This window comes from Cyclospora cayetanensis, unplaced genomic scaffold (genome assembly GCF_002999335.1).
Source record: "Cyclospora cayetanensis isolate NF1_C8 unplaced genomic scaffold, CcayRef3 CcayRef3_contig_317, whole genome shotgun sequence".
NCBI classification, from domain to species: domain Eukaryota; phylum Apicomplexa; class Conoidasida; order Eucoccidiorida; family Eimeriidae; genus Cyclospora; species Cyclospora cayetanensis.
The window spans coordinates 1-20,612 of NW_020312278.1; the positions used below are offsets into that span (position 1 = coordinate 1).

The following is a 20,612-nucleotide window of genomic DNA, read 5'->3' on the forward strand; positions in this document are numbered from 1 at the left end:
TCTTGCTATTGCTCTTGCTCTTTCTATTGCTCTTGCTATTGCTCTTGCTCTTTCTATTGCTCTTGCTATTGCTCTTGCTCTTTCTATTGCTCTTGCTATTGCTCTTGCTCTTTCTATTGCTCTTGCTCTTGCTCTTGCTCTTGCTCTTGCTATTGCTTTTGCTCTTGCCGTTCTTCCTCTTGCCGCTCTTGCTATTTCTTTGCTCTTGCTATTTCGTTTGCTTTTGCTCTTGCTATTGCTATTGCTATTGCTCTTGCTCTTGCTCTTACGCTTGTTGCTGCGTAGCGCCTGATGCGCGTGCTGTTTTCGCTGTCTCGTGTATATCCTCCTACGCTTGTGGGGGTGTTGGGCTCTCTGTGTGCTATGCTGTGACTCAGCTGCTGTCAAGCGTTCCTTCCCCCCTGCTTCAACTTCGAAAGAGCAGCACCACGTGCACCTCACTTGCCGCAACTGCAGCAGCAGCAGCAGCTTTGCCTCAGGTGCCACTTTTTCAAGTCTTGTTGCCGCTGCTTTACGGCTCAGTAGCCGAGGCAGCAGAGCAGGAGCGGCATACTCTGCGTGCTTGCCTTCTGCTTCTCTCGGCTGCAAGAGCTACCCGTCTGCGTCCTCTTTCTTCAGAAGTAAGTACGCAACACAGACAGCAGGTCGAGCCGCCAAAGCAGCAGCGGCAGCAGCAAAAGCAGCAGCAAAAGCAGCAGCAGCGACGCCGATCTCACAGTAGCACTACGTATTGCGACGTTGTTTTGCTTTTGGCCGCTGCAGGTGACACGTCTTGCTGCAGCATATCCTGAAGCTTCCTTTACGCCGACAGCTGCGAATACAGCACCAGCAGTAGGGGGAAGCAGTACGCCTGCTGCAGCCTCCGGTGAAAGTGCTCATGCAGCAGCGGCAGCAGCAGCAGCAGCAGCCGCAGCAGAAGCCGCATGGGGAAACAGGATGACGTCGCTGTACTATGGCAGCAAATCGTCTCTGCTCTTCTTTTGCAAAGTAAATTGTGCAGCCGTTGCGGCTCGCCATTTGTTGCGCTGCTTGCGGCACCAGCAGCAGCAACTGCAGCAGCAGCAGCAACAGCAGCGCGCGCAGCAGCAAGCGTCCCCACAACCACAGCAGCAGCAGCAGCAACAGCAGCACAAAGTGCAGCAGCTGCACCTGCAGGTGGAGACAAGCCGCATGCTCGTCCCTATGCTGCAGCTAATTCGTATGTTTTCCTGGCGATTGCTGTTGCGGCTGCTGCTGTTGCAGCTTGGGGATAAGACCGTGCATGCGCGCTTCACTCCGCAGATGCTGCCTTTTGTTGTTGTCATTCTTTGTATAGGGTAGTAGAAGGGTTGCTACTACTACCACCCCTACTACTGCAAACGACACCCCGAATGTACTGCAATACAAATTGTGAGAATGCCTCCCGTGTTGTTGCAGATGCTCTGGATGCCCCTGCGACGGTGAGGCAGCAGCTGCTGAGCCTTGCAGTGTCTCGTAAGAACTGCTGCATGGATTTGTGGCAGCTGCAGCAGCTGTTGCTGCAGCTGGCGCAGCGTAAGCAGCTCCTTCTGCAGCGCCTGGAGCATCATGACGAAGCTCTGCAGCTGTACGGGCAGCAGCAGCAACAGCAGCAGCAACCGCTGCAGCTGCAGCTGCATAGCACACCAGCAGTTGCTTCTGCTCTCGCTTTCGATGTCAGTGAAACGCAGCACTCGGTGAAGGTACGGCACTTGCGCAATTCTCGCTGCCGCCATGTGAGCTGCATGCGTTTCTGCTGCTGCTGCTGCTGCTGCAGTTAGCCTTCGCTGCGTCTTTTGATGCTGCGCTTCAGGAAGCATGTGCCTTATTCGCTGCTTACCTCGATACCCTCTGCATGCGCGTCTCCAGCGAAAATGTTGTTTTTCTTCATCCCACCCAGGAGCTGCTGCTGCCGCGGCTTCTAAAGGAAGAGCAGAAGCAGCAGCCACTGCGCAAGATGTGCTTGAAGCAGCAGCAGTATGCCCTTCTGCCAGCTCTCCTCACCTCCCCCCTGGCTGTGCCTGCTGCAAAGGAACTGCAGTCGCTGCGGAGGCTCATGCATGCGCTGCAGCAGCAAGCATGCGGAAGCCTCCGAGAGGCTGCAGAAGCCGCCACGTCTCCAGCTGATCTGCTGCCAGCCTTACTCACACCTCCTCGCGATGGCGATGCTCAAGGTATTCGCAGCAGCAGCAGCAGCACCGCACAGATGCTGCACCTACCTCTGCTTCTGCAAGTGTTGTTTAGCTGCTGGCGGTATCGCACTGCAGCAGCAACATCTGCCAATGAACGCGCAACAGCGGCAGCAGCAGCAACATCGCCCGTCAAACCCAGCTTGCTGCTCGCTTATGAAGCACCTTCACAACCAGCATCTTTACCAGAGCAGCCGCCACAGCAGCAGCAGCAGCCACAGCAGCAGCAGCAGCAGCCACAACATCGAAGCTTGGCCTCTGATATGTCCCCTCTCGTTGCTGAGCTGCATAGACACCTCAAAGCTGCAGCTGGTTCTCTTCCTGCAGCAGACGGCTCTGCAGCAGACGCAGCTGCCGCCTCTCATTGGCTGCAGCTTCTGATGCTGCAAATGCCGCTCGACGCCATAGCAACAGGACTGGCCGTAAGTAGCCGTCGCTGCGTGTGCTGCGCATACTTCGAAAGCGAAAAAGCCGCTTTTGCTGCCTCTGCGAACGGCTGACAAGTCACCACGCCTCCCAGTTCTGCTGTTGTCTCAGGCGATAGACGAGGAGCTGCACCTTGCAGCCCATGACGCAGCCGCTATAGCTGCACAGGAGCAGCAGCAGCAGCTGAGGAATAGCTGCGGAGACGTTGCAGAATACCAGGCAGTGCTTGGAGAGCTGTATGGCTTCTTGAGCCGTCTTTTTGATCAACGGCTGCAGATGGCAACGGCGGCAGAATTGTCTCTGCTCGCCGTTCGAACTCCGTACCTCGCAAGGCTGCCACAGCGGCTGCCGCTGCAGCAGCAGCAGCAGGAGGAGCATGAGACGAAGCACCAGCAACAGCAGCAGGAACCCCAGCAGCAACAGATGCTGATACAGCATGAGGAGCTGCAGCGGAAACAGTTTTTTTTCACAGCGATCCGCGACGAGTTGATTGCGCGTATTGCGCGGGTTGGCGCTGCAGCATCTCCAGCCGCTGCATCTGGTGCTCCAAATCCTGTGCATGCAGCCCCTTCAGCCGCTGCAGCATCTTCAGCCGCGGGTGCATCAGCTTCGCATGCGAGCGCCGAGCTATTGCTGTTGCTGCAGCTCTTGTCTGGTACTTCTGACTACGTGTGGGGTGTTATCCGAAGGAGCTGGGGGAAGGCTGGAGAGGCAGGTCTGTGCAGCACAATGCAGCAGCTGCTGCAGCGGCTGCATGAGCTGCCGCTGACTGATTTTGTGAGCTGTCTTGCGGCGTTAGCACGCCTGGATGTGCTGCAGCAGCTGCCTCCCAGTGCTGCCGTAACGGATCTTCCTGCGGCAGCAGCAGGTGAGCAGCAGCAGCAGGAGGAGGCGCAAGCGCTCTTGCAGCAGCAGCAGGAGGCGCAAGCGCTCTTGCAGCAGCATCAGCAGCACCTGCGTTTGCTGCTCCCGCCAGAGACCTCTTCAGTGCAGCAGCCTGCAGATGCGAGCAGTTCTTGCAGCAGCACTGGCAGTGACGCCGCTGCCGCCGCTGCCGCTGCTGCCGTGCATGTGGTCATAAGGCGAGCGGTGTATACGCAGTTGAAGCGCCTCACTGCCTTCTCTGCGCTGCAGGATGCCTCCGTCAACGTGGTGAGTGTGTAGGCGCCTCCCCACATCTGCACACGCTGCGGCAGCCAGTCTCTGCACATGTATGCGAGTAGAAGGCGTCGTGCAGCGTGCTGCGCAGACTGCAAACACGCGGATTCTCGTGTGCAAATGCTGTTCGGCGGCTGCGCAGGCCCCCTGCCTACTATGGAGTCTCTTCCCGCTGCGGTGTATCGACATCCAGTGCCTCGCACCTCTCTTCGAATGGTACGGAGGGGGGCGAGGGCTAGTCTTTAGGGTTGCGTATCTCCTGTGAGGCTTTTTGCCGCGCTGTGCGGAAAGAAGACTCCTCCTCCCTCTTTCCTTTTTCCCCCGCGTGCAAGGTGTCTCCCCATTCGCAAGGCGCGAACAGGTGGCAAGCCAGTCTTTCCAGCCCCCTGCGATGCCTCCATGCATGCGCATGCACTTGTGCTGCACCTGCACTGCCGCACACCTGTTCTGCGTGCACTTTATTCCACTGCCTCCCTTCTCCTCTGCTACTCTCGAGCGTCTAGTACTTGGAGGTGTTTCCATGCAGGCTCGAACTGAGGCTTTTCGACTCTTCAGCTCCTGAGCTGCGCCAGCCTGCCACTGCCCACCGCCTCGTGGCAGCGTGGCAGCACTTGCAGGTCAGTGTCTCTTAGGCAGGCGATCCTGGTATGCCATGTGTGGTGTGGAGAAGCATGCGGTAAAGAACGGAGCTGGAGGCTCAAGGCGAAGCGCAGCACGCGTGCGATCCGTGGCGTATCCGTTTCTTTCGATCGACAGCGCTCACTGCTTTCGCCTGCTACAATCCTCACTCCGCGTGGCTGAGCATTTTTCGCAGGAAAGACAGTATGTAGGCATCAGAAATGAGCTGGCCAGGCGCTTTCCTCGCGGGACTGAGGCGCTGCAAAGCCTTATGCTGCAACACCTGCAAGTACAAGACTCCCCCAGCAGCAGCTGCAATAGCAGCAGCAATGGCAGCTGCAATAGCAGCAGCAATGGCAGCAGCAATAGCAGCAGCGGGCTTTGGACTGCAGTGGCGTGGGCAGCTGCACAAGCGCCTTTGCTGCAACAGTTGCAGCACGCAGCAGCAGCAGTCGCCGAGGCGGCTTCTGCTGTTTCAGCAGACCCTCTGGAAGCCCCCTTAAGCGGCATGCTGCCTCTGGGTGTAAGCGCTGCCGATCAGTTTTGCTTGAGGAGGCTTCTGAAGAGTTGTTTGTCTCTCTCGCTTTGTCTGTTGTGCCGCGTTTGCTGGAAGGTTATCGTGCCTTGCCCAAATCCTCATGTTGAAAATCCTGCGACTGCTGCTGCTTGCGTTGCAGGAGGCGGGTGTCGCCTTCGTGCTGCCATCTAGGAGCCTTCTTGTTGCTCTTGCGCCTCTCGGGGGAGCAGCAGCAGCAGCGGCAGCGTCGGATGCTGCGGCAGCAGCCCGTGCGCCGACACCCCTGCATGAGATGCCCTGCCACTTAACTCTGGATCTCGTCTCTGCGGCGCACCTTGCACCCATTCTTTTTGAAGCGGAAGGGGAGAAGGAGGCGGGGGAGCTGCCGCAAGGGAAGGGGCAGCAGCAGGAGAAGGAGGAGAAGCGCTGGCGGCTTGAAATGGCGGTTTGTGGACAGCAGCAACAGCTGCTGCCGTCCTTCTCTGCTGATCTACGGTGCAGATATACTGTGCGCCAACTCGCCGACAAAGCAAGAAGCCAAGCCCTCAGGTAGGGTATGAAAGTTCAGATGTGCGGTGTGGCTGTGCAACAAAGGTTTGCTAGAACATGTGTAGCGACTAGCAGGGTGGTAAGGGTCTGCGGTGCTTCCTACGCAGGCTTATTCTTGTTGATCCAGCAGAGCCTCAAGCTGCCCAAAAGATTCTCGCCGAGGCGCTAAGCAGCCGCTAGGGGCAGCTCGGAGAGTCTGATTCATCAGCATCGTCTTACGGCGTGCCGGGAGATACACCTGACATGCCCTCCTTGTGAATGCCAGGAGTCTCTCGCGCTTCAGGGTTTGCATCCCGGAAGAGGCCATGGCAGCGGTTCGTTTCATGGTGCTCACTAGAACCCCCACGGTGGTTCGTACGGGGTGAAACTGCTAGGATCCTGGCTTCTGCGTAAAGCCTTGGGATGCACACTCGACTGCACTATCTAGTCCAACCCCAAACTATTCATTCCACTGGCAGGATGCCACTCCGTTTTAACCGCAGCACTTGCCTTCGAGGCTTAGGCGCAGACTTGATAAAACAGGGTTCTTGCATTAGGATTTGTTGACGGATACTTGCCGAGCAGGGCGGACCATGCAGAACTGCGGTCTGCGGATTGACAGCCGACGCCTGCTAACTTTCATTGTATTTTCAATTTCCGTTGTGAATATCTGGCGTGTACGCTCGCAGTGAGGGGCGGTTACACCATGGAAACCATTAGAAGCATACCATTAACTTCCTTGGCCCCACAAATGTGTTGCTCCCGCGCTTGCGCGAGAAAAATACATTTCCCGATCAGCTCGCTGGTCATAATATTTGCTCATCATTCGCAAGCATTTCTTTCTCCTGTATCTCATCTACAGGCTGACGTTTTCACTCTTCCACGGCACACGTAGTTCGCCAGGCAGCCAAGCGGACGGATTGCAGTGGGCACCACAGCAGGCGGGACCATCAATGTCCATTTTTGCGGATACTCTCAGCAAATAACGCGACTCAATGAGATATATATGCTAAGATTTTGTAAAAACATCCAATTACCCGTTCCGAAAGCCAATTTCCGCCTGCTAGCGCGTACAGTAGCAGGACACCAGTGGCATGTGAAAGTCCATTGGTTCAGTTGCTCGACTCCTACATCCCTCGCCATAACTTTACGATTAACTTAGCGTAGAATATGGTCTTAAGCTTTATAGTACCACGTAAAGCAAACGCAGACACGTGCTTCCGAAGAAGCAAGGATTCAACATGCACCCGAGGCACCTGATCGAGGTATTTGGCCAATTCATGGCAACTGCTTTTCGGTGCTGGTCGGTTAAAGCCTCTGCTCTTTGTATTTGAATGAGGATACTGGATATTACACTTCATATTACACGCTATAAGTCTTTTTGACCCATTATTTTCCCTTGAACACACAAACAAGCCAGCAGCACTTTCCAGCAGCTGTGGACTACCGCTGCAAGCAGACAGCGGGAGAGTCGTATGTCCTCGACGTCGCAGTCCAGCTAGCTGAATTTCGTCCTTCTTGCGGCTTAAAGTTCCTTCGCTTGTCGCTCAGTTACTTCCATTTCCTTTAATTTTCTTCCTCGGAGTTTTCCTCTTGTCAATTGACGAACCTCCACTCCGTTGAAAGCAAAGTCGCAGCAGGAGATTTCTCATTTGCAACTCATTTTTAAAAAAATGAAACTCATCGAGACTGCACTCGTCGCCACTGCCCTTGTGGCATCTTATTCATTTCCTTCAGAAGGTAGAATTTATTGCTAAGGCCTCTTGACTTCATGAGCTGCGGTTTCCATTTTTCCTGTTTCGTCCCCTAGACTTGCATTCGCTCGGCTTCTGGATAGCCTAGGCAGGGTAGTCAGAGCGCGTCTTCGAACTTTGCGGCTTACAGCCTAGATTTCAAAGTATATTACATGTTATTTGTGGTGCAGCTCTGAAGGTCGGAGGGATTCCCCAGCAACACCTGCAACCCGCGGCGGCCTTTGCCGAAGTGCAAGCGCAAGAGCAGGCGCTGCAGCAGATACGGGACGCCAGTAAGGCCGTAGTACTCATTTAGGCTGTGAAATATATTGCTTAGCTTAGCTCTGATTTATAGTATGGGATTCGTGGCTTCTCAGCCTCATGTTATCGATGAATAAAAGGTTTCTGCGTGACTCAAAAAATGCCTGGTGCTTCGCACTGAACCTCCATTTTCCAGTCCTTTTTGTCTGCTAGCTTGTTCTCTCGCTTGCCTCTTCACCCCCTCTGTAGGGCTTTCTGGAAGCTTTGTTTCAGGGGCTGTGTGGCTTCTTCCCGGGGGTGCAGCTCCATCTATGGCCTACCCTCCCACCTATTTGTTTAGTTTGGTGGCCATGTGTCTCTTCATCATGGATGCGAGCTGTTTGTGCCCGCGAAGAGCTTCCGTTTGCCGTCTCGTATTCTGTTTGCAGTCGCGAAAATATCTTCAAGTAGTTCAGATGATCCAGAAGACGCGGATGGAGAGAGCACCATGCAACGCCAGCTCTTGGTGGCGATCACCCCTGCAATGCGCACCCTCATGAGGTCGTTAGCAATGTCCATTGCTCCCCAGCTCAAGGATGAGTGCGACAAGATCGTCGCAGACCTTACGGCAGCGGCAGGTGGTGATCTTGATGAAGGTAAAAGGTCACCTCAGAAAAACGGAAACACACATGCTTTTGGATAGCCGGGGGAGCAGCAGACTGGGGAGAGTGAATGAGGAGCAAAGGGGGAGCAGCATACAAAACGTTGTCTCCCACGTATATACATGTATCTACTTGTGGGCACGAGCAGTAGACAGTCTAGGGAATAGCAGCGTTAGAACTTTGTGGAAAAGATAAGTTTTGGGTGGCAACGTGAATGAATCTAGCCATGAAATATTGTGGAGGGACTTAATTTTCCAAGGGAAAACATCAGTGTGTAGAGCAAACATAGTGCTGTTAGTTCTCAGTGGCACACAATAAGACCTTCTGATTTTGGTTTGTTGCGCAGCGCGCTATGTTCAATTCCTTTTGCTGCACTTTTGTCTTTGTCATTTTCGCTGTCAGATCTAGGCCTAGGCGACTTCTCCTTCCAGCAGCAACAGCAGCGGCAGAAGGTAACTGCCCAGAGTTTCTGGGATACCGTGAAGAAGAACCTGGGCAAAGTTGCAACCCTCGCCGCTCCCCTTGTCGCGAGTTTGGCGGAGAAGTTGGGACCCATGGTGGAAAAGCTTGGCAAAAAAGCTGCACCCGTTTTCGCAACGCACATCGCCAGCCTGATGCACGAAGCCTGTCTCATAGCCGAGCAGGAGGCAGGGGTGGAACCCGTCGAAGCAGTGTAAGCATCGACAGGACCAGCAGGAGCAGCTAAGGCAGAGCTGCAACACTCGCGCCGCTGACGGGTGTTTGAGATTCACAAAAGCAGAGGAAGCGGACACAAAATTACTTATCTGCGTGCATACGAAGAACTGAATGCGGACAGACAGCAATTGCGTCTTCGATGCATACGATAGTTGTGCTTGGGGCTCTACACTCCAGCGGCAGAGCCGCAGGAGGGGAGCACTGAACGTAAACGCCTTTCTGGTGGCTTGTATCTTCCTATGTATATATACCTATACAAATGTCTACCTGTGGGTGCACACACGTAGGAACTCTTGTTAGCCCCCCGTTACGGCGGCATTCATACCCGCAGCGGGAGCTATGATATGTATCATTATGCAGATATGCAGTTTCTTCCACTTGCGCTTACATTTGGGAATTCTAATATCCCCGATGCATGTATAGATATATATATATATCTCTGAGGCTCTCTCTCCCTCACGTGCAAGCATTCGAACACGAAGCCGTTGTCGTTGTCAAGGGTTGCCCTTTTCTTGGCGCTGCTGATAATGAGGCAGCAACATAGGAAAGATCGCTTTAGAAATAAGAGAACCACCAACTACATCTCATGTCCACCGCCGACTCCCCCCCGCCTCGCGTAATCGAGATTTGTAGCGGATGCTCTAGTGAATCGGCAGGGACGAAGAGGGAACAACAGCAATATCGGCAGGAAAAGATTGCACAGGCTTTGTCCAGAGGACACCACCACGTATGGGAATGTTTCGCGGATTATGTATTGGGTTGTGGTGTGCCGTATACTTTATAAGTAGCTATGCGCTCAACAATCATACATACACGTGAAAGTCAAGGGGTGCATGAGGTCTGCAACGACGCTGTTGATCTTCGGATGCCTCGCGTCTGCAGTGCGGAGCTGCGCCCATTGTTGTTTGAAGTAGAGCATGAACTTAGACCCAGCCTCGATTTGAGGGTAGCATGAATGAAAGGGGCCTCACACGCACTGCAATGGCAGCATACACTTGGTGTATAACCGAACGTGGAAGAGAGCTGTCAGTCAGCAGTGAACGGCTCTTCAAAGTAAGTGTTGGGTGTTTCTAGAATACATATGTATGTCGATTAAGTCGAACACGTGCCCTAGAAACGGCTTTCTGAGTGAGAAAAAGGGGATGCGGCTCCCAGGAAGGGGTAGCGACCTATCAGATGAGTACTGCGTACAGTTGAAGAAAACGAGATTGGCTTGTTAGGGCTTCGAGCGCCGCCTACTACGCAGCTAGCTAGTGAGCAAGCTAGTACACGCTGGTATATACCTTAAGGTCTAAGCTAAGTAAGATCCATCAGATGCCGTCACGTTAAAATGGAGCAGCTGGTGACCAGCAGTAAAGTGAAGTTCTTCAGTGCTCTAGCTCTTGAGACTTTGCTTTCATTTCTCTGGCTTCAAGTGCCTCGGAGATATTTCTGATACGTCTCCAGACAGCGCCCTCCATTGTGGTATCGTCCTCCCCATCGCAGCATCCTGAACGCCATTGGGAAAGCCCATGTATACCTTGATTTTGTGTTGAGCGAAAGAATTTCTCACCTCCGTAGTTGTAATTCTGAATACTTATCGGTGGCGCGTTACTGGCCGCTGCTGTTGCTATGGGTGGTGTTGCTGCTGGTGGGGTTGCGGCTGGTAGTATTTCTGCAGGCACAGGTTCCTGCTGTGCCGGAGCTGCTACAAGTTCTGCTTGTGGTACTGTCTCCGTTTCTTTTGGGAGTGATGCTACTGGCAGTTTTGCTGCCGGCGGTTCCCCTTCCGGTTCTATTGAACGGGTAAATGGTGGCAACTCTTGTGACTGTTGCTGCTGCTGTTGTTGCTGGTGCTCCTGCTGCTGTTGCTGTTGGTGCTCCTGCAGCAGCTGCTGCTGTTGCTGTTGGTGCTTGAGGATCTCCGCTAGCTGCTCCTGATGCTGGAGCATTTGCTGGTGCTGTTGCTCCTGCATTTGCTGTTGTTGCTGTTGCAGTTGTTGCTCCATCTGCTGCTGCTGTTGAGCCAAAGAATGCAAGTCCGCGATTTTTTGGTTTAGTCCCTGAATCGCATCCAGGACGGGTGCCAGCTGCCCACACGAGTAGTGCAGTTTGGGATCAGTGTTACTTGCACCAAAAGCCTATGGATGTATTCGTCATTGCAGCTGGCGTACCTCCCGTTGTTGCGATTCAGGATACATATGTGGCATCAGCTGCTGCTGCTGGCTTGGGTACTCAGCTCGTGGATGCTCTTGCTGTTCCTGCTGTTTCAGCTGCTCCTGCTGCCTCTGCTGCTCACCTTGCAGATACAGCTCGCGCTCCCTGAGTTCTTCTTCCTTCTCTTCGAATTCTGAGGAGCCTTCGGCATTCTCCGGTTCAGGCCCCACAGGTGGAGGGGGAATCGAGGGCCTTTCCTCTGGGGGTGGCCCAGCAAATAGTCCCTATAAAAATAAAAAAAATTTGATATAAAGACTCCGAGAGGATTTAAAGGGGGAGGCTCACCGATGGTTGAGGCATAGGGGGTGGCGCTTATTGGGCAGAAGATGGACATATTGTGTGGATGTTTGCGCCATGTCTTCGCGTTCCACAAGGCATAAAAAGACTCACGGGTAACGACGTTAATGATAATACCCTACAACGCAATTGCAGTGAGCGAGCTTGCAGCCCTTGATCTAGTGCTTGCCTTCAGGCAGTTGCACTCACTCCTCTCTCTGGATGCTTTTCCATTGCCGTGCCCTCCAGGGGAATTCCTGGTATAACACCTGCACCCTCTGCGACTCCAAAACTGGGAGGCGCGAATCCGCCTTGTTCTGGTGTTTCCTCTTGGAGCTCTGCCTCGGCAGCCCCCTCTTCGGCTTCTGTCTCCGTAGGTGCAGCCACACCAAATGAGGGACCCTCAAACTGCTCCACTGCGGTGGCGTTTCCTGCTGAAGCTCCGTGTTGGGCTGATACAGGCGGTGCACCATCACCTGTCTCCGTTTCATTTTCTTCTGCTCCATTGGCTGATGTTTCGTGTGTAGGCGCAGCAACGCCGAACTCAGGGGCTTCTAATGTCGTTTTCTTCCCATGTTCATGACTCTCCTCAGCGGCTGTAGCCGACTCCTCCTCCCCCGCCACGCTAAACCCTGGCGCGGAAAAGGTTTCTCCACCTTCACCCGCAGGAGCTGGCGCCTCCCCCAACTCCGCGAGAAGTTCACGGTCCATCTCAGAGGGTTTTTCATTTTTTCCTCGTTTCTGAAAAAACAAGCCATGAGGTTTTGCCTCGTAAGGGTACCCATATTTGCAAATCGTAGGCTTTGCCAGATTGCACAGAACATGCAACTACATCTGCTGCTTCCGGAGCTTACGGAAGGTTTTGAAAAGCGTTTCTTTTTAGAACGAGAACGGGAAGCGCGTTTTTTCTTCTTCCGAAGCGTACTAGAGAGGAAACGCGGGAGCTGCTGGGCACAAACTATTACTGTCAAGACTAAGCGGGCCGAAGGAATCCCTTTGTATCCTACCTCATCCTCTGCTTCTCCCACGTGTTTTTGTGTGTCTACTATGGTATGGGAAAACCTTGGCTTGCGTGGGTGGGCTTCCTGGGCCTAATTTAGCATTGGAGGTATGCCCGATGCAGGGTACATATGTTGCATTACCGCCTGAGCGCGATCAAGGAGAAATGAGTTTTGTGACTCTTTCTGTTTGAACAACCTGTGCAATTATATTCTCTGTGTATTTGGCATGCAACTTGCCTCTGGGCTGCTGCTTGGGGCGGCAGCAAGAACATGCTGTCTATTCTGAAATACAGATCATGCTGCTGCACAATCCTATGAAGGAAAAGAAAGATTGAGGCAAACAAACCAGGCAATTCCTTTCTCTCTGTCCCTAAAGAATTTGAACGACATTGGTATTCATTATTTTAGGTGCTTCCTTCATGACCAACTCATTTGCAAGTCTCACTCTGTATCTTCTTTCTGAAGGGGTGCATCGGCTGTAGGCGAAGGGAAAGACCAAAACGATGATAGCGAAACATTGCAAAGAGATTGGATTCACCATTGGAAAATGTCTAGTGTGATAAAGCCATGCCCGCTCAGTCTTGTTTCAGAAGAAATTAGCACGTGGAGGAAGTCTTCCTAGCAAGGCTGCATGTACACCTGATTTTATGATGAAAGCACTTGCTGGAAGAGCTTGGAGAGCTGATCTCCATTGGATGTAACGTTGTATCAAATTCTGCACCTTAATGAATAACGCTAGGCGTAGTTGCAGATGCTGTCCTACTTTGCTTTCGTTCTGTTCAAATTGATTCCCTCACAAACCGACACCAAAACAGCTGCCAAGATGCACTTTCACACAATCTTTAAGGGAACCGGTTGCGGAAGAAATTTGAATTTCTGATACCCGTAATGCATGAATTCTCTTCATCGAACGCAGCAGGTAACTACCTTAGGGAAATGAGATGCCTCCATACGGATGCCTGGGTCTGTGTGTTCATGAAGCTAATACAGTTGCAAATATCTGTACTTTTTCAGCAGCCACCGTTCCCTAGCGTTTTGTGAGTATTCTAATGAACGTCTTTTGAGAGCATGGGAAATAAGTTTAGGCTGTGAAGTTTGTTCAACGTGCAAACCACAACCACGAATACCCTACATGGCGAAACTCAGCCCGAGTCCTGAGCTCGACCTAGGCGGTTGCGTGTGTAGCAGTAACGAATCCACGAGCCGCAATTTAGTTTGGCGGCTTCGCTACATCTTGCCAGTTGTTGAGCATCAGTTTCTGCACGCATAGTAAAGCCTCCGCCGCGACTTCGCGGTGCTTGCTGCTGATCAGAAGCATTACCTTATCCTTTACCTTGAACTTCTGGCATACCCTGGATACGAAAAACAATAGACACAGACCGCGAAAATGGATTAGAGACGCCCTCTAACTTCGCTTTCGTTGAACTGATCTTCGTCTAGTATCAACTACGCACTGGTGCTTGCCTGCTGTCTAGTCTACGTGGGATTGCGAAACTGTGTTCTTCTTGTGATATGCGCGTTCCGCACGGGTCTAGAGTAATACGTGGATTTTACTTTTTCCCGGCAGGATGGAGCCGTGCAAATTCGCCCAAGTCATAACACGCCACGGCTTGCGTTGTTGGGTCGTCGCTGTCTAGCAATTTCTCGATTTTCTGAATTGTGGCAAATTCGTCCTTCTCAAAGACCATTACGTTCTCGCGCCAAAACTTTTCTGGGCACACATCATAAACCCTAAGCCCGATATCGTGGAGCATCTCTTCGTAGACTCGAGCAATGCTGCTCACGGGTTTTGCTCCCCCCAAGTGCTATAGTCGTATCTTACGAAACAGGCCCTAAATCCTTACCTGAATGGAGAACAGACCACTTGAACTTGCCCTTGTCGAGCTCCATGAGATACCTCTCGAAGTTATTAAACTGTCTAATCTTCAAGTCTAGAGCGAAGATGCAGGCCCGTATCTCGTCGTACATGTCCGGGTCGCGCCATTTCTCAAACTCCAACAAGGTAAGAATCTAAACAGTACCACACCCTGAATTTTGAATGAAACTCGCTGAGTACGACACTTCCCCGCGTGCTCAACAAAATGATATCTCAAGACCAGGCCTTCAGCGGTTTAAATTACACCTCTCTGCTAACCCCTGCAGCCTAACCTGAGCGACATTTTCTTCAACGATAATTTCAACTGCTTCTTCGCACGAGAGGAGATTCTCAACGACATGCAGCCCCACGCGAACAACCTATTAAGCAAGCCGCAAGCGCAAAACCCCAAGTTCTAAAGGTGGCATACGGATGCGCACCAGTGAAAACTGCTCCCGACCCTACAGCCGACCGAGGGAAAAGTGGCGAGCAGTGGTTTCCCAACGTGAAGACTTCGCCGATCGCGCGCTCCACATGAGGAAACCAACAAAACAAGTCTCCACATACCTTCTCAACTCGGCACTCTTTCAAGACTTCGCACGTGGGTCGCAAAATGCCGGCCTCCGTGATCGCCAGGGGAAACCCCTCATGGAAGGAAAGCAGCCACACGCAAAATACCGCCTTATAGATCACTCCTGCGGGTTGCATCAATGACAAGTCATTCTGTAGCCTAGAACGATAAACACATCGCACGCGAGCAGGCTCCAAGCCATGAGCCTCTTCCGCCTAGGAGAGAATTGTCTCATGCAGGCCGTCATGCAGAGCGTGGTAGCCATGCGTGTAGGATAGGATGCAGGGCTAGGGAGTCGAAGGACGCACACATCCGGCAAGCCGCGAGTCTCCCAGACGAGAGGCCTCCACCGATCTGCAGCCGCAACACGCTTAGAGGAACCCTTGAGATTATGGCATTCGGCGTAGCGCGGCTCCCAGCGCCGCGTAGTATTCAAAAGCCACCAGCAATCGCATGGACTTGCACCTTTCCGTGAAGCCCCTTGGCCCTTACCGATTTTGAGAATATTTACCAGCGCGTCGAGCCTGCCAGACTCCGACACGGGGAATTTCTGTTGGATTAGGCCTTGCACGAAGTACTGAACTTGGTCATCTGGGAACGCATGCGTTCGTGCCCGGCTGAATCCACACCCAGCGCCCAGCGTCGAGCACACAGCCCCTACCCACACGTCTCCTTTTCTTCAAAAAAGCGAATCTAGGTGCCTGCCTCTGCGCAGTAATTCCGACCCCTTTCCGCCCCCCGAAGGAAATTCCCTACGAACCACATGAAGCCCGAGAGCATGAACGCTGCTCTGTCTCCGGTGTACGTATCAACGCCCTGCCTCTCCAGCAGCTGCATGAAGTCGCCATAGACGTTGCTGCCGGCGAGCACCCCGCACATCGCCTCATATCTGCTGCAGTTTTCTGAACGGCAAGTCCCACCACAGGCATGCGAGGCAGGCAAGGCAACCTCAAGACAAAGGGTGCTGGAAAACGGGGTTCTGTGCCACTCGCTCTCCATCCTTCATGCCGGTTCGCCAGCACCCCGCGAACAATGAGTTGTACAAACTCTATGTCCCCGTTCAGCGAGTCTTTGAGCGTTTCGCATGCAAATAGGGGCAATTATTATCGCGTAGCCCAAAAAGTGATGAAGACGCGTTGGCGTTTCAGATTCGAGTCGCCCGTCGTGCAGAGATGCACGGTGCCAAACGCAGCGCAAGATTTATGTTCAGAATTTTCACTCACCTCTAACAGCTTCGTAAAGTACGGTGAGAGCATACTGTGCGGGGTGCAAGTCCGCCTCAAGTCGCAACACGGAAACCAAGGCAGACACCATGAGGGGCTCCTGCATCGCAGCCTCCGACAGCGTACAGTGCAGGAAGCCGTAAGCACTGAGCCTTGAGCGCCAGCTCCTGGCTGCTGCCGTCACACGTGTAGTACTGTGTGTGTCTTAGAAAGCTGCACGAAAAGTTGTATTAGCGTCTTTGCGAGAATAATCCGGGGAAGCCTCCCTCCCTAACGTGCATGTTCGCAGGCAGGTGCCCCTAGGGGGATTTCGCACTCGCCTACCTCTTCAAAGGCGTTGGATCGCTCCTCCGGCGTCATACCGTGCAAGGTCGATAGCGCAGCTGCCATGCCTTTTCCGATTAGACCTGCACCCTCCAAAAGAGTCCACTCAGGCATTCGCTCCATGACCGCCTCCTGCTTCACCTGCATCAGACAGCACGGCATGCGGCACACCCACGACCAGAAGCTGTAAAGACTCGAACCCTCAGCACCCCGGCTACAGCGCTGTCCACTGATTCAAATTCGGATGAGAAGCGCATGCAAGCACACAGGCAGCCCATCAAGACCCCAGCAGTTGGCGCATTCGGCCCTGTGCCGACGCGCAGGTGTCTGCAACCCGGCAACCCGCAAGAAACACATAGAGCAAGACGCATGCCACACGACCCCTTTTGTCCACGCATCGCTTGAGCGTGACTCCTCTCTAGGCGTGACTCCTCTCTACCAGCGGCAGAAACGGCGCACGTGCCTGACAGTTGGACCCGTCTGCTCGGACGAGCTGCCCGAGAAGCTGCACTTGCTCCGTCTGGTCGTGGGAAACATTCATTGGGGGAGTGTTGGTGGTAGCCATCGTCGCTACAAAGATCGCGCCTCGCGGAAATGCGGTTACTGCAGAAGCACGCGGCAAGCGGCTGCCTCGCGTGACACCGCAGCCCGAACGTCCACACTGGGTGCTTCGCCGTGCCGTTCTAGGATCGGCGTCGAGGCAAAGCCTAAGAATGCAAGTGCATTAGGTGCGAGTGGTCAGACGCGGGGGCGCACGGAGGGGGCAGGGGAAGGGGCAGGAGAAGGGGGGAGAAAAAGCCGCTGCTTGGGCTGCAAGCGTCAGTGTTTTCCTTGCGAGGCCTAGCCAGCAGCACTATTTGCCGCAGCCAAGCACGCGAAGGCCATAAACTCCAAGGAGGCTCCGCTTCGCAGAAGAGGAGCAGCCTCTGGGTGCAAAAAGAGTCGCGTAGGCGGCGGATGTTGGTCGGCGACTGTCGTCCACGGCTGCGCTCGAGAGGCCCTATTCCTCCTGGTTTCGCCGATGCGACTTCTATTGGTATCGTTGATCGCGCCACACTTGTTGCTGCGTCTCATGCCGCTGGTCTCGTTCTTGGCACCCGCTGGCTAGCCCCTAGGTCGGAAGGCCTCTAGGGGATGGCTGGCACACGAGAATTGAGGGTGTACAGTCTCCGCCTAACTCAGCAGCCGCATACCATGAATCAGAGAGGCAGAATATATATCTCGTGACCTCGTCTGCCGGCCACATGTGAGTAGGAGTCCAGGCAGTGCGCGCAACTGCATGAGAAGCCATGGTTCCTGCTCATGCGTGTTCTCGGGGCTGCAGGCATGCATGCTCTCCGTCTTTCGATCGGAAAGCTAGGCTTTAGAAAGCCATTAAGCCCTCTTTTAATTGAGTTTGGTACATTTCTTGCAGCTTGAGCGCCGCGGCTAATCATGCGGCTTTCAGCTATTGCGGACTGACGCGCCCTCCAGAACGCCCTTCATGGGGTGTTAGCGGCATAAGTCCGCAATCTGAAGGCAGAGAGGAGCAGCAACCAAGCTCTTAGCCACAGCTCTGTAGTGTAAAGCCTGGATTCTGGCTGTGCATTGCGTTGCTCGGAGGAATCTCCCCGTTCACGAACGGAGCCGGCCCGCGTTGCCGCGCGCGCGACGGTGTTTCTCCCTTTCCGCTGTTCAGGAAAACGGAAATACGATGAGCTCTGAGAATACGGGAGAATCTCGCTTGCGGCGAACGCTGTACGTGGGGGGTCTGTCTGAAGAGGTGAATGAAGAAATCTTGCGAGCTGCCTTCTTGCCCTTTGGCGACATTCGGGAAGCAACCATTCCCAAGGACAGGGCAACTGGTGAGTCGGTGCTGCTGCGCATGCTTCTCGCGGTTTCTCGCATCCTCGATTCACGGAGTTGGGGCGAGGCGCTGCGTCTGTGTGGCCAGTGTACGCAGGAAGGCTAGGGCGATGCCTCTCCTGTTGCGTTTGCACCGCATCGAGTTTAAAGCCGCTGCCGCCGCGTTGAGCGCGTTCGTAGGGGCTGCTCCTGTAGGCGCAGCTGCTGATGAGGCTGATTCTCTGTGCTGGTTCTGTGCATTGAGAACTGCTGCCTGTGGATTCCACGCCCTCATGATGATGATGCGCTGCAGGCGGCCACAGAGGCTTCGGCTTCGTAGAATTCGAGGAGGAGGAAGACGCGCAGCAAGCGGTAAATGCTATCGGAGAGCAGGAAAGGAAATGGCGGATATGCGCGAGTGACAGCTCTGGGGGCCTGTGTAGTTGCATGCGACGTTCAGGTTTGCAACTTGGTTTCGTTGTGCAATTCAGGTGCTGAACATGAACAACTCTGAGTTGTTTGGCCGAACGCTGAGAGTCAACACTTCTCGCCACGGTCCTCAGGGGGCAGCCCCCAAAAACAGAGCAGGTCAGATGCTTCTGCTGGTGCACACGTTGGCGGCTTTCGTCTTTGCGGCTTGCGGTGCAACGCCGCGGAGGACGCGCAATGGGTTGCCGCATGCTCGATCTTCAACGAAATCCGAGTAATGCCTGTGTTTTTTGATGATGTGCCGCCGCAGTGTGGCAGGATGATTTCTTTTTCCGCGAGGAGATGAACAAACGAGGGATGGCCGTTGACGCCGGCCTGGTGAGGAGCGCTGCTGCTGCTGCTGCTCGGGTGTCTCGCTCTTCATGCCTTCCCCGTTGTTGTTGGCTCCCGAGTGCGTACGCTGCACGAAAGAGGCCTTTAAACGATGTGGCGGCGTTTCACGCTGTATCTCCGTGCTTGCCGCACGCCTTCTGCGCCTGGTGTATGTCGCAGGACCAGACGGACGAGATGCGGGGAGCAGCAGCGAACACTGAATAGGCTATCTACAGACTGCTGCAGTTGCGCGCACTGCTCTACCGCGGCTAGAAAGACAGCGAAAGCTGCCGCTGTGTTGCGTTGCGGCGCAAGCGTGTTTTCGGATGCCAGTGTGTGCCGGCTGTAGCAGCGGCCGGTCATGGCGCAGGTCTGTGCGCAAGCGCGCCGTATGTACACCCGCCGAAGGGGGCCTGAGGCGCCGAAATCTGAGCGCTTGGGGTGTAGCGCATCAAGAAAAACCCTACGCTGGCGGCTTCCACTACAAAGCCACCCACCACTCGTAGCGCTTCGCGTTCCCCTGGTGCAAGTGAGAGGGTGTCCAGTTTCTCGCCCGTCAAAAAGGCGTGGCAAAACAAATTGCGAGCGAGAGACATATTCGGAGGGGCCGTGGTGCGCCGCTTTAAAGCGCACCCTGCTTTTTGTCGCGACGTCGTCACCCCGATGTGGCGTGTCGCTGTGAGGTGGACGTTTCAGAAGGAGGCGCCGGAAAGCCCGCATGCGGCGGGAGGCCTTCCGTGCGTTTTCTGGGCAGCTGCATTTTTATTGAGCTGCATGCTGCATGCCCTCTGCTCGTGCTCGCGGCAGTGTATGTCGGTCGGCGGGCGCCATGCGAATGAGCACTGCTTGGTGTGCGTACAGCTGGTGCGTTTGCTTCCTCGTGTGCCTGCCGATTCATCGTTTGGCACTTGCGAGGCTAAGAGGCGGGGGCCTCGTGCTTCGGGGGCAGCCAGCCACCCCCGGTCCTAGCATCACAGGAACGCAGGCTTCCTGGGAATGCATACGGGAGTTTTACAGCGCGTCTTGCGACGCAACTATGTAGGCAGGCGCACCACCTCTTACACTCGGCCGAACTTCGCACCAGAAAAGGGTGTGTGTGGCATCCGTTCGCAACTGTGCAGCCTCCCCTCCCTCTCTTCTCTGCTCTTCTAGTAGCCCCCGTCTACCCCTCCCTCTCTTCTCTGCTCTTCTAGTAGCCCCCGCCTACCCCTCCCTCCCCGCATGCACCTGTGCGCCGTAATCCCCTGCACTACACTCGTGCCCGTTCCCTGAGTCTGCAAGCCACTTCATAGCTCACTTATCCGACACGAACTTGTTGTACGGCTGCCGCTCTCTCCGCCGCAAGATACTGAGGCCCAAAGCCTCACGCTCCTCCTTCAGTTCCGCAATCCTCTTGTTCACGAACTGCGCGAACACCCCAAACTCTGCAATCCTTTCTTCTGATCCAATAAAGCTCGGCGCAAAGGCCCCTTCATCTCCCTTCCCATAATTTCGCTTGCCTTCCTTCCCCCACCTCTCCCCTAACAACCGATAGGCCACGAGGCCGAAACAACTGCCAGGTGGGGTGCGTGCAAAAGCATTTACACACACACACACACACACACACACACACACACACAGACACACACACACACACACAGACACACACACACACACACACACACACAGACACACACACACACAGACACACACACACACACACAGACATGCATGCACAGACATGCACGTACCAGCCAGTTGCAGGAGATGCCCCCCAGACTGCAGCAGCGCAAAGCCG

The 20,612-nt window shown here is 54.2% G+C and overlaps 5 protein-coding genes across 5 annotated transcripts; 3 read left to right on the plus strand and 2 right to left on the minus strand.

The window, feature by feature from the left end:
- Positions 1-285: 285 nt before the first annotated feature.
- Positions 286-5,634, plus strand: LOC34618943 (histone-lysine N-methyltransferase 2D; the record flags this gene model as incomplete). Its single annotated transcript, XM_026333885.1, has 10 exons — positions 286-644; positions 763-1,198; positions 1,417-1,700; positions 1,811-2,608; positions 2,724-3,770; positions 3,913-3,986; positions 4,371-4,488; positions 4,585-4,911; positions 5,066-5,454; positions 5,562-5,634. Coding segments are annotated over 10 exons (3,905 nt in total), but the record flags the coding sequence as incomplete, so codon positions are not given.
- A 1,472-nt stretch (positions 5,635-7,106) lies between these two features.
- LOC34618942 lies at positions 7,107-8,745 on the plus strand. Its single transcript, XM_022732255.1, has 4 exons — positions 7,107-7,173; positions 7,358-7,459; positions 7,856-8,062; positions 8,471-8,745. The coding sequence occupies exons 1-4, from the start codon at positions 7,107-7,109 to the stop codon at positions 8,743-8,745; spliced, it is 651 nt and encodes a 216-aa protein (XP_022588271.1).
- A 1,386-nt stretch (positions 8,746-10,131) lies between these two features.
- On the minus strand, positions 10,132-11,947 carry LOC34618941 (mushroom body large-type Kenyon cell-specific protein 1). The gene is made up of 3 exons (XM_022732254.2): positions 11,447-11,947; positions 11,054-11,184; positions 10,132-10,870 (listed from the first exon to the last, which is right to left on the minus strand). The coding sequence occupies exons 1-3, from the start codon at positions 11,945-11,947 to the stop codon at positions 10,132-10,134; spliced, it is 1,371 nt and encodes a 456-aa protein (XP_022588270.2).
- Positions 11,948-13,447: 1,500 nt separating this feature from the next.
- Positions 13,448-16,775, minus strand: LOC34618940 (V-type proton ATPase subunit H). The gene is made up of 11 exons (XM_026333883.1): positions 16,674-16,775; positions 16,166-16,351; positions 15,887-15,998; positions 15,424-15,565; positions 15,156-15,280; positions 14,972-15,017; positions 14,660-14,822; positions 14,386-14,472; positions 14,082-14,247; positions 13,792-13,948; positions 13,448-13,589 (listed from the first exon to the last, which is right to left on the minus strand). Exons 1-11 carry the CDS (start codon positions 16,773-16,775, stop codon positions 13,448-13,450), a joined length of 1,428 nt encoding a protein of 475 aa, XP_026189668.1.
- A 1,128-nt stretch (positions 16,776-17,903) lies between these two features.
- On the plus strand, positions 17,904-19,607 carry LOC34618939 (RNA-binding motif protein, X chromosome; the record flags this gene model as incomplete). Its single annotated transcript, XM_026333884.1, has 5 exons — positions 17,904-18,054; positions 18,348-18,406; positions 18,526-18,622; positions 18,774-18,871; positions 19,283-19,607. Coding segments are annotated over exons 1-5 (730 nt in total), but the record flags the coding sequence as incomplete, so codon positions are not given.
- Positions 19,608-20,612: the final 1,005 nt, after the last annotated feature.

What these genes read in the sequence shown, in the direction of transcription:
- LOC34618942 (XM_022732255.1), top strand. Translation starts at nt 7,107, where the DNA reads ATGAAACTCATCGAGACTGCACTCGTCGCCACTGCCCTTGTGGCATCT. An exon ending in TTATTCATTTCCTTCAGAAG is followed by an intron (nt 7,174 to 7,357) that starts GTAGAATTTATT and finishes TTTGTGGTGCAG; the next exon opens with CTCTGAAGGTCGGAGGGATT. An exon ending in AGGTGGTGATCTTGATGAAG is followed by an intron (nt 8,063 to 8,470) that starts GTAAAAGGTCAC and finishes TTTCGCTGTCAG; the next exon opens with ATCTAGGCCTAGGCGACTTC.
- LOC34618940 (XM_026333883.1), bottom strand. Translation starts at nt 16,775, where the DNA reads ATGGCTACCACCAACACTCCCCCAATGAATGTTTCCCACGACCAGACG. An exon ending in ACTTTACGAAGCTGTTAGAG is followed by an intron (nt 15,566 to 15,886) that starts GTGAGTGAAAAT and finishes CTTGCCGTTCAG; the next exon opens with AAAACTGCAGCAGATATGAG. An exon ending in ACTCGCGGCTTGCCGGATGT is followed by an intron (nt 14,823 to 14,971) that starts GTGCGTCCTTCG and finishes TTATCGTTCTAG; the next exon opens with GCTACAGAATGACTTGTCAT.
- LOC34618941 (XM_022732254.2), bottom strand. Translation starts at nt 11,947, where the DNA reads ATGGACCGTGAACTTCTCGCGGAGTTGGGGGAGGCGCCAGCTCCTGCG. An exon ending in AAAAGCATCCAGAGAGAGGA is followed by an intron (nt 11,185 to 11,446) that starts GTGAGTGCAACT and finishes TTATTTTTATAG; the next exon opens with GGACTATTTGCTGGGCCACC. An exon ending in GAACTCAGGGAGCGCGAGCT is followed by an intron (nt 10,871 to 11,053) that starts GTATCTGCAAGG and finishes TTTTGGTGCAAG; the next exon opens with TAACACTGATCCCAAACTGC.